This window comes from Pseudophryne corroboree, chromosome 3 (genome assembly GCF_028390025.1).
Source record: "Pseudophryne corroboree isolate aPseCor3 chromosome 3, aPseCor3.hap2, whole genome shotgun sequence".
Taxonomy (NCBI): Eukaryota; Metazoa; Chordata; class Amphibia; order Anura; family Myobatrachidae; genus Pseudophryne; species Pseudophryne corroboree.
In genome coordinates, this window is record NC_086446.1 from 278,273,588 (window position 1) to 278,290,777 (window position 17,190).

The following is a 17,190-nucleotide window of genomic DNA, read 5'->3' on the forward strand; positions in this document are numbered from 1 at the left end:
CAATTATGGTCAGACAATGCCACCACGGTGACATACATAAACCATCAAGGTGGCACACGAAGCCACATAGCAATGATGGAAATGTAAAAAATCCTTTGTTGAGCGGAACGCCTTCTGCCGGCAATATCGGCAGTGTTCATTCCGGGAGTTCTCAACTGGGAAGATGATTTCCTCAGTCGTCAGGACGTGCATGCCGGAGAGTGGAGTCTTCATCAGGAAGTCTTTCAACTCCTAGTAAACAAGTGGGGCCTACTAGATGTAGACCTGATGGCATCTCGACACAATCACAAAGTTCCGGTCTTTGGATCAAGAACCAGGGATCCTCAAGCAGCGTTCGTAGACGCACTGGCAATTCCATGGAACTTTCGGCTGCCCTACGTATTCCCTCCAGTGTCACTCCTACCCAGGGTCCTACGGAAGTTCAAACAAGTAGGAGGAGTACTACTTCTTGTCGCTCCAGCATGGCCCAGACGGCATTGGTACTCAGACCTGTAGGGTCTATCGATAGAGCGTCCTCTTCTACTCCCTCAATGCCCAGACCTCCTCGTTCAGGGCCCTTATGTCTATCCAGACCTGGCCAGACTGGCTTTGATGGCATGGCTCTTGAAGCTTTACTCCTGAGGGCCAAAGGATTATCTGAGACGGTCATCCAAACAATGCTGAATGCCTGCAAACCGGCATCTGTGCGGATTTATTATAGGGTCTGGAATTCTTACTTCACCTGGTGTGCTGCTAAGAATTACGAGGCTTAAGAATTTAGTACTTCCAGACTTCTGGCTTTTCTGCAACAAGGCCTGGACTTAGGCCTTCGTCTGGCCTCCCTCAAGGTTCATATCCCTGCCTTGTTGATATGGTTTCAGAGAAAAATTGTGTCTATTCCTGACGTTCATACTTTCACTCGGTGTTTAACGGATTCAGCCTCCCTATGTCACTCCTGTGGCTCCATGGGATCCTTCTGTTGTTCTGAATGCCCTCCATTTGAACCACTTGAGTCAGTGGACCTTAAATGGCTCACGTTTAAGGTCCTGTTCCTACTGGCTATTGCCTCTGCTAGGAGGGTGTCAGACCTAGGTGCTTTGTCCTGTCGTCCACCCTTTCTGATATTTCACCGTAACCGGGCAGTTCGTAGAACTCGCCCTGGTTATTTGCCTAAGGTGGTGGTATCTTTTCACCTTAACCAAGAGATTGTGGTTCCGGCCTTCATCTCTTCTGGTTTGTCTTACAAAGAGCGGTTATTGGATGTAGTACAGGCTCTCCGTATGTACGTGGAGAGGACTGCCGCTAACAGGTCAGATTCCCTTTTTGTACTTTTTGGTTTTCACAAACGTACCTGGCATGCGACTAAGCAAACCTTGGCCAGATGGATTAGAATGGTGATTGCACAAGCTTATGCACAGGCTGAACCTCCAGCTCCTGCTGCTATTAAAGCCAATTCTACTGGGTCTGTTGGACCCTCTTGGGTGGCCCGCTGTGGCGTCCGCAGAACATTTGTGCAAGGCGGTTACGTGGTCCTCAGTGAACACGTTCATTAGGTTCTATGCTTTTGATACTTCCGCCTCCCAGGATGCTTCCTTTGGACGCCGGGTACTCATACCCGCTAAGGCGCGTCCCCTCCTTTTGAGGAACTGCATTCCCTGTGGAACACTGTATACCCCGCTGCAGAAAAGGAGATTTTTGGTAGACTTACCATTGTTAAATCTCTTTCTGCAAGGTACACTGGGGCGCCTGCCCTGACGCTTATATGGGTTTGTATGGCATTAGTCGCTGGTCCCTTCTCCTATCATGAGAATGTGGTTCTATGTGACTAACATCTGCCTTTTACCTGCTCCTGCATTGGACTGGTTAACGAAACTGAGCTCACAGTGCCTGGCGGCAGGGTTATAGAGGAGGCCCCAATGCATCTTGGGACAGCTAACGCTTTAACCTGTTGGTGCCTGGATCAAGATCCATCTCTGCACCCCAATGTATTCCCTGTGGAACCCAGTGTACTTCGCAGAAAGAGATTTAACAATGGTAAGTCTACCATAAATCTCCATTTTTTTTATTTTTTACTTTTTTTTTTTTTTTTTTACTTTAGCCCGGCAGAGAAGAAAGTTATGTAGCATCAGCTGAGCTTGTTTATAAGTCTCTAACCGTTCCATGGTTGGAATGGCATTCTATTCATTTAGAGCAGTGGTTAGCAGTGGTTCCAAAACTCAGTCCTCAAGTACCCCTAACAGTCCAGGTTTTAAGTGTTTCCATGCTTGGCCACAGATAACTTAATTAGTACCTCAGTCACCTTGATTTAACCGTCTGTGCTAAGCCATGGATATCTTTAAAACCTGGACTGTTAGGAGTCCTTGAGTACTAAGTTTGGGAACAACTGATTTAGAGATTTAGTTAACTCCTCATGCAAAGACGAATACTGTGCATTTTTTTTTTTTTATATATATATTTGGAAACTTAGTCCATAATAAGGCCCCACATAACCGCCTTAGACTTACCCCAGAATATCGTCAGACAGTCCCAGTGATCAAGATTATCATCTAGAACATTCATCCAGCTATTGGTAATGTACATTTTAAAATCATCTGAATTATATAGATATACAGAAAAACGCAAAGACCGCTGCCCATCCAAGGGAATAGACCGTTGCAAAACCAACAATACCGGGGCATGGTCAGATATTAAAATATGGTGAATGTCAGTTTTGCAAACCTGGGTAACCAGAGAATCCCCCACCAGTATTTTATCAAAACGATACAAGGAAGAATGGACCTTTGAAAGAAAAGGTAAAGGATTTGTCAGTCTGATTCAGAAGACGCCAAATGTCAGTGAGTTGGAGGGTTGACTGAAGGGAATGAATATCTCTCCAAGAGGAGAGAACTCTCCAAGATCTTTCCAACTGCATTAAAATCCCTTCCCACTATTAAATTCAGCATTAACCCTTTGTGCCAGGATATTAATGATTTTCATGAGGAATTCTGGTGTTGAAACATTTGGAATGGAAAAGTTAACTAATAGGTATAAGCAGTCCCACAAATAACATCTAATATAACCATTAGAATCTATTTCACTATTAGGGGTCTATTCATGAAGCAGTGATAAGAGTAGAGAAGTTGCCCATGGCAACCAATCAGCTGCTCCGTACAATTGTATAGTATGCAAATGATAAATGTTATGTTTTAATGCTTTCAAACATTAATAATCCAAAGTTTTTAGGTTTTGGTATGATTTGTTTTACATCTTTCTTTCAATAAAACCAATTTTTTACTGCTTATTATTCCTATTGAATCTGAATATATGTAGAGACTAAACTTTTTAAAACATACAAAGTACACTCAGAGACATCTCAATAGGACTGAAGGTTTTGAATTGAAATAAACATGAAGGAGATTAAACCATGAGGTGTTTTTCTGTGTATTGCTTCTCTAATGTGTTGGAGTTGTTTACCCTTTAAGATTGAGAATGTTAGTTGTGGTTTTCTCCTGTTCTATAGGACTGCTAGGGGAGGAGTTTCCGGAGTCTTAGCTGATGCTAGGCAGATTAGTATCTCTCTGATCTGGTTCACCCTCCCTATATCTCTGGTGTGTGTGTGTGTGTGTGTGTGTGTGTGTGTGTGTGTGTGTGTGTGTGTGTGTGCTTCATTGGTCATGCAAATGGAGACCACAAGAATGTGGAATACCAGGGGGGATTCCCTTATAATAGGCTTTTATTAAGTAGTCATGGAGCCGTAACCAGTATTTATTTATTTTTAAAACGGCCCACCCGGGTTCAGTGTGTGCATGGAAATAACCTGGGAGAAGCCATCCTTCCTGCCCGGGAACTGCTGTTTGTCCAGGGAGCGGCTGGTGTCACTGACCCGGTTGCCAGTTCGCCAACCACCAGAACATGGTACTAGTGGAGTGGTCAGCAGGAGACCACTGGCTGCTCAGTTAAGTGAAAGTAAAATAAAAAAGAAATGTAGCTGCATTAAATGCAGATAGAAAAAAATGCGCCCAGCTCCAAATGAAAAACGGACTGCTGTAGGCAGAGGCAGAATAGGCGGCTTTGCCTGTGCTGGTGCTTTAACTCTTTGGTGCCCAGACTGCTCCAGCTTACCCTATAAACATGGTTCCAGTGTCCCCCATGGATGACAGAGACGGAAAAAAAAAAAGCATTTCTGGTAGAAGCCACCATACTTTAAATAAGGGAGAGAGCATTTCTGTACAAAACTAAGATTTGAGATAGGCTTTCAAGGGAGTAATGAAGAAGTAACATAAGCATAAAAAGCCTCCAAACTATTATTGTTATTCAACAATACTATTTCCCCATGTAGATTTGCTAGGTTCAGTCCTGATAAGATCCTTGTGGTCAGTAGACAGAAATAGAGGCAAGATAATAGCATGACAAATCTGTAGCTAAACATATGGCAATATTGTACCCCAAAGTTCTTGAGTTGGTGCTAGTTTAAAAGGGATTTTCAACTCAAAAATAATAATGTGGCCAAATCTTTCCCTGCCCTCTGCTAGGACTTCAGGGGCCCACACAGTTGTTATTATTTAGCAGATTCTAGAGCCTCACATCTGGCTGGGATTTATGCCAATCACCTTAGGTGCTTTAGCTGCGCAGGTACCTCCAGAGTAGTACAGATCCAACACAGGACCTGTGAATGAAAGCCAGCTGCTGATTGGAGGAGCAGTCACTAAAATGGAAAACTATTTTTTTTTTTCTATTGAGATGCAGTAATTTGTTGCAGCCTGTAAACAAAAAGCCTACACACAGAGCACTTATTTGTATTAAATAATTATTCCTTCCAACACAAATATTATTTAGATAAATAGCAACAGAATAAGTAATTGTAACTAGACACAATCTGCAGCATGATAAATTCATAATTCTATACATTAATTATAAAAAATCCCCTCCATTGTTCTGTGAAACCACAGTGCACTATTGTTCATAGTTACATAATGCTAGCTACCACTAAAGCAGTGCATTTGCAAATTTCTCAACTGAAATCGGGGAAATAATTAACAAAGAACTGAATTGATTAGACATTTTGGGGTTTTAATCTGTTCCCATGGAATCTGCGACACAATTGAGGCATAAACTTACTCATCATTGTCACTGGTTTCATGTGAAAGGATAGGCTGCCTTCTCAGTGGTGGCACTGGCCCATAGTGTAGGGATAGAGGCTGCCTTCCCAGTGGTGGCACTGGCCCATAGTGTAGGGATAGAGGCTGCCTTCCCAGTGGTGGCACTGGCCCATAGTGTAGGGATAGAGGCTGCCTTCCCAGTGGTGGCACTGGCCCATAGTGTAGGGATAGAGGCTGCCTTCCCAGTGGTGGCACTGGCCCATAGTGTAGGGATAGAGGCTGCCTTCCCAGTGGTGTCACTGGCCCATAGTGTAGGGATAGAGGCTGCCTTCCCAGTGGTGTCACTGGCCCATAGTGTAGGGATATAGGCTGCCTTCCCAGTGGTGGCACTGGCCCATAGTGTAGGGATAGAGGCTGCCTTCCCAGTGGTGGCACTGGCCCATAGTGTAGGGATAGAGGCTGCCTTCCCAGTGGTGGCACTGGCCCATAGTGTAGGGATAGAGGCTGCCTTCCCAGTGGTGGCACTGGCCCATAGTGTAGGGATAGAGGCTGCCTTCCCAGTGGTGGCACTGGCCCATAGTGTAGGGATAGAGGCTGCCTTCCCAGTGGTGGCACTGGCCCATAGTGTAGGGATAGAGGCTGCCTTCCCAGTGGTGGCACTGGCCCATAGTGTAGGGATAGAGGCTGCCTTTTCCAGTCACAATTTCCCAGCAAAGGATATATCACATTCCCATTAAAATCTGTTCAGCCTACAACATTCTTTCCACAGTTGAGTTTGAATAAATTGAACCCCTTTAAAATTGTGGAAACGAATCTGGTGGAATCTAAAAAGGTAATTCTGCACTTAGTATTTGTTTGAAATAATCGGCAGCTCCAAAATAGTTTTCTGCAACAGAGTATTGACGTAACTGACAGTAAAGATATACAGATATGTAATTTATAACAGTGGAGGCCACTGGCAGCACTGGGAAGTGATCACAGCAGTGCCTGCTTTGTGTCTCTCCTCATACTATAGGTGGAAGAATTATTGGGTTAGATGGGTTGATGAACTGGATTAGACCTTTGATCATACAACCTGTGATTTTCTGACGTGATCACAGTTGGTGCACAATACTGTATTCCCAGCTGGTAAGGCCAGAGGTTGGCTCTATTTCTTGTTATAAAATCAAACTATCATTATGTTCTGTTAGGCACAACAAAGTGTACACAGTGATCTACTTGGGTAGACATAAAAACAAATAGCAGTGGAAATACAAGACATTACATTTAACAATTGCAGGAGTACAAAGCACAAATACTGTACAAGGTGTTACCATAAATCCACAAACAGTGTGACAAGTACAAGGCAAGGGAGCAGGCAGTGGTGAGTCACAAGAGGAAGACACAACAGCTCTCCAGGTTCCTGTGCCCATCGTATGGGCGGGCAAGCGGTGTCAGAGTCGCTGAATGGGACTTGGAGACGAGATAAGGGGCACTGGTGGCATGGATAGTGCTATGGGGGAGAACAAGAGGGAAGAGGGCCCTGACCTGGAGCATACATTGTAAAAAAACAGGGGAAGGAGACAAGGCTAAGGAAACAAGTATTTGACACTAGATTTAAAGGCAGTGTCCTATTAAAGTGGCCCCATAACTTACAGTGGAGGCTGCAATTTCACAAGATGAAGTAGAGTTCTACAGTTCACTATTATGTATGCTATTATAATATCTACTTTATCACTAGTTCCTAGTGAATTGATAAGTGTAATATTTTTAAGCTTACAAAATAGATGTCTCCATTGTGGATAGGTGATGGTGCTACCTAATGTTTGCATGACTGAGTGACAGAGAAGTGTATGTATATATGATAAACCTTTAGGTGGCCTTTTATTTCTATTCTTCCTCTGTGTATTTGCAGGAAGTAACAGTGAGGCATGCCCTGAGAGTGTCATTTCATCAAGCTCCAGCAGTTGTAACAGCTGTGACCTCTATAATTCTATCCCCTCTACGCCGTCTCCTCCACTTCAGGCTGCAACCTCATCAGCCCACTCCGATGCCGGCCTTGAGGATTCCGACACCACCCACTTCTTGTTTGGTGAACCTGTACCACGGAAGAGGAAGGTGAGGATTTTTTTCTCCCTGGTTTTTCTTGTTCCTAAGTTAGTGGGCTCCACCTTGAACTCCACCTTGTCTTTGAACAGAACTCTGGCAGATTAATGTTCCGCTGCCTGTGGAAGAATTGTGGTAAAGTTCTCAGCACAGCCGCTGCCATTCAGAAGCACATCCGCACATCACATTTAGGGTGAGTATGACAGTTGGGATAAAGGGAGTCATTGGTGTCCCAAATGGGCTGTGTATTTTGCTACTTATTGTAGAGTGGGTGTGTATATATATATATATATATGTATATATGTATATATATATATATATATATATATATATATACACCCACTCTACAATATATATTATATATATATATATATATATATATATATATATATATATAATATATATATATATATATATATATATATATATATAATATATAATTTTTTTTTTTTTCTTGTGTGCAGGCCCAGTACGGAACAGGAGCCCAACGATGGAGAAGAAGACTTCTACTACACAGAAATGGATGTGAATGTGGACACACTGACGGACGGACTATCTAGTCTGACACCCACCTCACCTACTACCACTGGCCCCCCATCCTTCATCTGTGCAGGGTCCTTGGGAGCAGCCAATAACACAGAGCTGCCTCTTGTATCACCCCTCAGTCTATCCGCTCCTAGCACACTGTGCCATGTGCATACCGACCACGCCTATCAAGTGAGTTCCTATTTGTGTCTCATTTGACCTTTTACAAGGAAGAATCTTTCCTCAATGTTTAATGTTGGGTTAAACCAACAGGATGATGAGGCAAGGCATACCCAAATATTCTCTGGTCTTACGTCCTCTATAAAGAGAAATGTGTAACGTTCCGAAATGCTAATGCGAGCTACACATGGGCCAAAGCATTGACAGGGTCAGTGCACTGATTGACCACCAGGTAGATCCAGCTCTTGCTCTAAAGCTGGTTACACACCTCAGTGATGCAGGAACCTAGCAGTGATGCGATGTAATGATATATTGCATTACCGTACACAATACACGTTCCGCTGTACAACGACACATCAAACATCGATCAAACATGTCATGGTCCCATCTGATCTGCAGCACAGCAGTTGGGACAATGCGACCATCCAATTCATCAACTGATCGGCTTATATTTGCAGACTACATGTCGTTCCTGGCTGTTTAAAATGAATGTAATTTACTATAAGGCAATTAGAAGATTTCTCAGGAAGGCACTTAAGTTTCTGAAGAAAGCTAGTTTGTACATGGATGACACTGAGCTACAGAACAGACTGGTGGTGAAAAGTCACTTGGATTATGAATAAGATAAACAAAAAAAAAATGTGGTCACGTTTTTAAGTTGTGTCCTCCTGCCGTTGTGCCCACAGGCTCCCTCTCCCATCAGTGTGTCCGTCACTTCTAAGGTCAGCTTTTCCTGGCAGTGCCCACCACTGCTCATCAAGGCACCTCCGGTAAGCACCATTTGTACCAGGACTGATAACATGTCTGGTTGCTGAGGGTTACAGCACTGCATATGGTTGAGCAGTTGGGCAAGAGAATAGAGTGTACACATTACATATAATATGTTTGTTTATATAGCGCTTTTCTTCAATAAGACTTAAAGCTCTTTAGGGTTAATGTGATGACCATGACAAGTTGAAGTTTAGAGGCAGTGACTGTGTTTTTTGTGTTATTTTAACCTCCTTATGTACAATGTCCTCTAAACTTAATACTATTTCTCTATCGTCCTAGTGGATGCTGGGGTTCCTGAAAGGACCATGGGGAATAGCGGCTCCGCAGGAGACAGGGCACAAAAGTAAAGCTTTCCGATCAGGTGGTGTGCACTGGCTCCTCCCCCTATGACCCTCCTCCAAGCCAGTTAGATTTTTGTGCCCGGCCGAGAAGGGTGCAATCTAGGTGGCTCTCCTAAAGAGCTGCTTAGAAAAGTTTAGCTTAGGTTTTTTATTTTACAGTGAGTCCTGCTGGCAACAGGATCACTGCAACGAGGGACTTAGGGGAGAAGAAGTGAACTCACCTGCGTGCAGGATGGATTGGCTTCTTGGCTACTGGACATCAGCTCCAGAGGGACGATCACAGGTACAGCCTGGATGGTCACCGGAGCCTTGCCGCCGGCCCCCTTGCAGATGCTGAAGTAAGAAGAGGTCCAGAATCGGCGGCAGAAGACTCCTCAGTCTTCTAAAGGTAGCGCACAGCACTGCAGCTGTGCGCCATTTTCCTCTCAGCACACTTCACACGGCAGTCACTGAGGGTGCAGGGCGCTGGGAGGGGGGCGCCCTGGGAGGCAAATGAATACCTATTTTGGCTAAAAATACCTCACATATAGCCTCCGGAGGCTATATGGAGATATTTAACCCCTGCCAGAATCCGTTAAGAGCGGGAGACGAGGCCGCCGAAAAAGGGGCGGGGCCTATCTCCTCAGCACACAGCGCCATTTTCCCTCACAGAAAGGCTGGAGGGAAGGCTCCCAGGCTCTCCCCTGCACTGCACTACAGAAACAGGGTTAAAACAGAGAGGGGGGGCACTAAATTGGCGTTAGAAATATATAAAAAAAAAGATGCTATAAGGGAAAACACTTATATAAGGTTGTCCCTATATGATTATAGCGTTTTTGGTGTGTGCTGGTAAACTCTCCCTCTGTCTCTCCAAAGGGCTAGTGGGTCCTGTCCTCTATCAGAGCATTCCCTGTGTGTGTGCTGTGTGTCGGTACGTGTGTGTCGACATGTATGAGGACGATGTTGGTGAGGAGGCGGAGCAATTGCCTGTAATGGTGATGTCACTCTCTAGGGAGTCGACACCGGAATGGATGGCTTATTTAGGAAATTACGTGATAATGTCAACACGCTGCAAGGTCGGTTGACGACATGAGACGGCCGACAAACAATTAGTACCGGTCCAGACGTCTCAAAAACACCGTCAGGGGTCTTAAAACGCCCGTTTACTTTAGTCGGTCGACACAGACACAGACAGGGACACTGAATCCAGTGTCGACGGTGAATAAACAAACGTATTCCTTATTAGGGCCACTCGTTAAAGGCAATGAAGGAGGTGTTACATATTTCTGATACTACAAGTACCACAAAAGAGGGTATTATGTGGGATGTGAAAAAACTACCGTAGTTTTTCCTGAATCAGATAAATTAAATAAAGTGTGTGATGATGCGTGGGTTCCCCCCGATAAAAAATTATGGGCGGTATACCCTTTCCCGCCAGAAGTTAGGGCGCGTTGGGAAACACCCCTTAGGGTGGATAAGGCGCTCACACGCTTATCAAAACAAGTGGCGGTACCGTCTATAGATAGGGCCGTCCTCAAGGACCAGCTGACAGGAGGCTGGAAAATATCATAAAAAGTATATACACACATACTGGTGTTATACTGCGACCAGCGATCGCCTCAGCCTGGATGTGCAGAGCTGGGGTGGCTTGGTCGGATTCCCTGACTAAAAATATTGATACCCTTGACAGGGACAGTATTTTATTGACTATAGAGCATTTAAAGGATGCATTTCTATATATGCGAGATGCACAGAGGGATATTTGCACTCTGGCATCAAGAGTAAATGCGATGTCCATATCTGCCAGAAGATGTTATGGACACGACAGTGGTCAGGTGATGCAGATTCCAAACGGCACAAAGGTGTATTGCCGTATAAAGGAAGAGGAGTTATTTGGGGTCGGTCCATCGGACCTGGTGGCCACGGCAACTGCTGGAAAATCCGCCGTTTTTACCCTAAGTCACATCTCTGCAGAAAAAGACACCGTCTTTTCAGCCTCAGTCCTTTCGTCCCTATAAGATCATATCTGCCCAGGGATAGAGGAAAGGGAAGAAGACTGCAGCAGGCAGCCCATTCCCAGGAACAGAAGCGTTCCACCGCTTCTGACAAGTTCTCAGCATGGCGCTGAGACCGTACAGGACCCCTGGATCCTACAAGTAGTATCCCAGGGGTACAGATTGGAATGTCGAGACGTTTCCCCTTCGCAGGCTCCTGAAGTCTGCTTTACCAAGGTCTCCCTCCGACAAGGAGGCAGTATGGGAAAAAATTCACAAGCTGTATTCCCAGCAGGTGATAATTAAATTACCCCTCCTACTACAAGAAAAGGGGTATTATTCCACACTATATTGTGGTACTGAAGCCAGAAGGCTAGGTGAGACTTATTCTAAAAAATTTTTTGAACACTTACAAAGGTTCAAATCAAGATGGAGTCACTCAGAGCAGTGATAACGAACCAGGAAGAAGGGGACTATATAGTGTCCCGGGACATCAGGGATGCTTACCTCTATGTCCCAAATTTGCCCTTCTCACTAAGGGTACCTCAGGTTCGTGGTGCAGAACTGTCACTATCAGTTTCAGACGCTGCCGTTTGGATTGTCCACGGCACCCCGGGTCTTTACCAAGGTAATGGCCGAAATGATGATTCTTCTTCGAAGAAAAGGCGTCTTAATTATCCCTTACTTGGACGATCTCCTGATAAGGGCATAGTCCAGGGAACAGTTGGAGGTCGGAGTAGCACTATCTCGGATACTGCTACAACAGCACGGGTGGATTCTAAATATTCCAAAATCGCAGCTGATCCCGACGACACGTCTGCTGTGCCTAGGGATGATTCTGGACACAGTCCAGAAAAAGGTGTTTCTCCCGGAAGAGAAAGCCAGGGAGTTATCCGAGCTAGTCAGGAACCTCCTAAAAACAGTGCATCATTGCACAAGGGTCCTGGTAAAAATGGTGGCTTCCTACGAAGCAATTCCATTCGGCAGATTTCACGCAAGAACTTTTCAGTGGGATCTGCTGGACAAATGGTCCGGATCGCATCTTCAGATGCATCAGCGGATAACCCTATATCCAAGGACAAGGGTGTCTCTCCTGTGGTGGTTATAGAGTGCTCATCTTCTAGAGGGCCGCAGATTCGGCATTCAGGATTGGATGCTGGTGACCACGGAGCCCAGCCCGAGAGGCTGGGGAGCAGTCACACAAGGAAAAAATTTCCAGGGAGTGTGATCAAGTCTGGAGACTTTTCTCCACATAAATATACTGGAGCTAAGGGTAAATTTATAATGCTCTAAGCTTAGCAAGACCTCTGCTTCAAGGTCAGCCGGTATTGATCCAGTGGGAAAAACATCACGGCAGTCGCCCACGTAAACAGACAGGGCGACACAAGAAGCAGGAGGGCAATGGCAAAAACTGCAAGGACTTTTCGCTGGCCGGAAAATCATGTGATAGCACTGTCAGCAGTGTTTCATCCCGGGAATGGAAACTGGGAAGCAGACTTCCTCAGCAGGCACGACCTCCACCCGGGAGAGTGGAAACTTCATCGGGAAGTTTTTTCCACATGATTGTAAACCGTTGGGAAATACCAAAGGTGGACATGATGGCGTCCCGTCTGAACAAAAAACGGGACAGGTATTGCGCCAGGTCAAGAGACCCTCAGGCAATAGCTGTGGACGTTCTGGTAACACCGTGGGTGTACCAGTCGGTGTATGTGTTCCCTCCTCTGCTTCTCATACCTAAGGTGCTGAGAATTATAAGACGTAGAGGAGTAAGAACTATACTCATGGCTCCGGATTGGCCAAGAAGGACTTGGTACCCGGAACTTCAAGAGATGCTTACAGAGGTCTTATGGCCTCTGCCGCTAAGAAGGGACTTGCTTCAGCAAGTACCATGTCTGTTCCAAGACTTACCGCAGCTGCGTTTGTCGGCATGGCGGTGGAAAGCCGGATCCTAAGGGAAAAAGGCATTCCGGAAGAGGTCATTCCTACCCTGGTCAAAGCCAGAAAGGAGGTGACCGCACAACATTATCACCACATGTGGCGAAAATATGTTGCGTGGTGTGAGGCCAGGAAGGCCCCACAAAGAAATTTCAACTCGGTCGTTTCCTGCATTTCCTGCAAACAGGAGTGTCTATGGGCCTCAAATTGGGGTCCATTAAGGTTCAAATTTCGGCCCTGTCGATTTTCTTCCAGAAAGAATTGGCTTCAGTTCCTGAAGTCCAGAAGTTTGTCAAGGGAGTATTGCATATACAACCCCCTTTTGTGCCTCCAGTGGCACTGTGGGATCTCAACGTAGTTCTGGGATTCCTCAAATCACATTGGTTTAAAACCAGTCAAATCTGTGGATTTGAAGCATCTCACATGAAAAGTGACCATGCTCTTGGCCCTGGCCTGGACCAGGAGAGTGTCAAATTGGTGGTTTTTTCTCAAAAAAGCCCATATCTGTTTGTCCATTCGGACAGGGCAGAGCTGCGGACTCGTCCCCAGTTCTCTCCTTAAGGTGGTGTCAGTGTTTCACCTGAACCAGCTTATTGTGGTGCCTTGCACCTACTAGGGACTTGGAGGACTCCAAGTTGCTAGATGTTGTCAGGGCCCTGAAAATATGTTCCAGGACGGCTGGAGTCAGGAAAACTGACTTGCTGTTATCCTGTATGCACCCAACAAACTGGGTGCTCTTGCTTCTAAGCAGACTATTGCTAGTTGGATGTGTAATACAATTCAGCTTGCACATTCTGTGGCAGGCCTGCCACAGCCAAAATATGTAAATGCCCATTCCACAAGGAAGGTGGGCTCATCTTGGGCGGCTGCCCGAGGGGTCTCGGCTTTACAACTTTGCCGAGCAGCTACTTGGTCAGGGGCAAACACGTTTGCTAAATTCTACAAATTTGATACCCTGGCTAAGGAGGACCTGGAGTTCTCTCATTCGGTGCTGCAGAGTCATCCGCACTCTCCCGCCCGTTTGGGAGCTTTGGTATAATCCCCATGGTCCTTTCAGGAACCCCAGCATCCACTAGGACGATAGAGAAAATAAGAATTTACTTACCGATAATTCTATTTCTCGGAGTCCGTAGTGGATGCTGGGCGCCCATCCCAAGTGCGGATTATCTGCAATACTTGTACATAGTTACAAAAATCGGGTTATTATTGTTGTGAGCCATCTTTTCAGAGGCTCCGCTGTTATCATACTGTTAACTGGGTTTAGATCACAAGTTGTACGGTGTGATTGGTGTGGCTGGTATGAGTCTTACCCGGGATTCAAAATTCCTCCCTTATTGTGTACGCTCGTCCGGGCACAGTACCTAACTGGCTTGGAGGAGGGTCATAGGGGGAGGAGCCAGTGCACACCACCTGATCGGAAAGCTTTACTTTTGTGCCCTGTCTCCTGCGGAGCCGCTATTCCCCATGGTCCTTTCAGGAACCCCAGCATCCACTACGGACTCCGAGAAATAGAATTATCGGTAAGTAAATTCTTATTATTTACATATCGTTAATTCCTCTATCTATAGGTCCGGCCCACATTGGAGATCAGTGAGAAAAGGCCGCAGATCTTAACCGCTGCTTCAAGTGCAAAGCAGGTTCCCGGGACTCGGTGAGCATTGCACCTTTCCGTCTGTCTCTGTAATTTGTGTCATGAGAATGGGATTGATTTATTAATGGTTTAAATGCGACCCTTTCATATGGGTGATGGTGCTGCTGGCTATCTGTTATGTGTCCACAAAGTGTCTTTGAAAGGATGCTGCTGTCAGGATCCCAACAGTCTACATGTGAAACTCAGAAAATGTAGAACATCGTGCAAAAGTTCATTTGTTTCAGTAATTCAACTTAAAAGCTGAAACTAATGTATTATATAGACTCATTACATGCAAAGTGAGGTATTTCAAGCCTTTATTTGTAATCATTTTGATGATTGTGGTTTACAGCTTAAGATAACCCCAAATACAAAATCTCAGAAAATTAGGATATTACATAAAATCAGTAAAAAAGGGATTTTAACTACAGAAATGTCGGCCCTCTGAAAAGTATAATCATGCATATGTACTCAGTACTTGGTTTGGGCCCCTTTTACATGAATCACTGCCTCAATGGGACATGGCTTGGATTATATCAGCCTGTGGCACTGCTGGGGTGTTATGGAAGACCAGAGTGCTTCAATAGCGGCCTTCAGCTCCACTGCATTGTTCGGACTCATGTCTCATCTTTCTCTTGGCAATGCACAATTCTCTATGGGGTTTAGGTCAGGCAAGTTTGCTGTCCAATCCAGCATAGTAATCCCACGGTCATTGAACCAGGTTTTGGTACTTTTGGCAGTGTGGGCAGGTGCCAAGTCCTGCTGGAAAATGAAGTCCGCATCTCCATAAAGCTTGTCTGCTGAAGGAAGCATGAAACACTCTAAAATGTCCTGGTAGGAGGCTGCGTTGACTCTGGACTTAATAAAGCACAGTGGACCAACAACAGCAGATGACATGGCTCCCCAAATCAACACAGACTGTGGAAACTTCACACTGGACTTCAAGCATCTTGGATTGTGTGCCTCTCCATTCTTCCTCCATGCTCTGGGACCTTGGTTTCCAATTGAGATGCACAATTTGCTCTCATCAGAAAAGAGGACTTTGGACCACTGAGCAACAGACCAGTTCTTTTTTTCTTTAGCCCAGGTAAGACGCTTCTGACGTTGTTTGTTGTTCAGGAGCGGCTTGACGAGGAATACGACATTTGAAGCCCATGTCCAGGATCCGTCTGTGTGTGGTGGCTCTTGATGCACTAACTCCAGCCTCAGTCCACTGCTTGTGAAGCTCCCCCACACTTTTGAATGGCCTTTTCCTGACAATCCTCTCCAGGCTCTCTATGTGGCATTGCCAAGAGAAATATGAGAGACATGAGACCGAACAATGCAGAAGAGCTGAAGGCCGCTATTGAAGCATCCTGGTCTTCCATAACACCTCAGCAGTGCCACAGGCTGATAAAATCCATGCCACGCTGCATTGAGGCAGTAATTCATGCAAAAGGGGCCCAAACCAAGCACTGAGTACATATGCATGATTATACTTTTCAGAGGGCCAACATTTCTGTATTTAAAATAATTTTTTTTATTGATTTTATGTAATAATCTAATTCTCTGAGATTTTGGATTTGGGGTTATCTTAAGCTGTAAACCACAATCATCAAAATTATAACCAATAAAGGCTTGAAATACCTCACTTTGCATGTAATGAGTCTAAATAATATATTTGTTTCACCTTTTAAGTTGAATTACTGAAATAAATGAACTTTTGCACAATATTCTAATTTTCTGCGGGATCCTGATGGTCAGAGTCCTGTTGGATCCTGCCGGTAAGTACGGGTGGTTAGGCTTAGGCACTGGGGTGGAGGGGGGGGTTAGGGCTAGGCTGCGGGGGGTGGGGGTGGTTGGTGTTATGCTGCAGGGGGGTATTTCTGCCAGGATTTCATACCCAACCTGTCTTGAAGGCTAAGGAAATATAGTCAGCCACTGATCCAGGCCATTCCTCCTTCTGCTTCCTCCTCAGGAAGCCTCGTGGGGAAGCCAAGAAATGTCGCAAGGTGTATGGCATGGAACGGAAAGATATGTGGTGCACCGCCTGCCGCTGGAAGAAGGCTTGTCAGAGATTCATAGACTGACTTATTCAGCCGCTAAACCTCAACGGCCCCTAAGGGGCGCAACTGAGTTTTCTCTATAGACTCAGTTTTATTCCAAGCCTTTTTTTGTGGAATTTATGACAGTTGTTATACACCTGATATTTTTATAAATGGATTGTATTATTTTTTTTCCTTCCTACGGTCTTGAGCTGGACCCTGGATGACCATGAGAGGGTTGTTCTCAGGTAGCGCTCCACCAGTTCCTGAGACTCTTTATTGTGGACTGTTTGAGGGAGAGAAGACAACTTTATTTTTTTATCTTGAGAGTCGTCGGAGATGGAAGGTGCAGGGTTTTATGGGGTGGGTGGGAGGGAGATGATGTGTGTTTTACATTTTATCTTTCCATTTTGTAGGTTGGTTTTGCTGCACTTTGCTTTGCACTTTGCGGAGGCTCTGTGGACATGTGGGACATTCAGAAGCAGCAGGCACGTTTATTGGCAAAAAGGGTTTTATTGCCCCAAAACTGGACTTCAGAGGTAGGGGAGAAGATGTAACTCTGTATTAGGTGTGGGCTGTCCAGCACCTGCTAGTATGGCAGAATTTTTCATTAAATGGGAATTATATATTTATATTTTTTAACCTGTAAGCCATGGGATATCTGTCACG

General features: G+C 45.3%; 1 protein-coding gene across 1 annotated transcript in view; it reads left to right on the forward strand.

Annotated features, from left to right (window-relative positions):
• SLC2A4RG (SLC2A4 regulator) overlaps nt 1-16,707 on the forward strand; it is a 34,059-nt gene extending 17,352 nt beyond the window's left edge. Inside the window, exons 4-9 of the mRNA XM_063959168.1 lie at nt 6,952-7,154; nt 7,235-7,335; nt 7,607-7,859; nt 8,534-8,617; nt 14,436-14,518; nt 16,455-16,707. Of these exons, the coding sequence (XP_063815238.1) occupies nt 6,952-7,154; nt 7,235-7,335; nt 7,607-7,859; nt 8,534-8,617; nt 14,436-14,518; nt 16,455-16,566 (836 nt within the window). The 3' untranslated portion in view covers nt 16,567-16,707. The remainder of the gene's footprint in view (nt 1-6,951; nt 7,155-7,234; nt 7,336-7,606; nt 7,860-8,533; nt 8,618-14,435; nt 14,519-16,454) is intronic.
• The last annotated feature ends 483 nt before the right edge of the window (nt 16,708-17,190 follow it).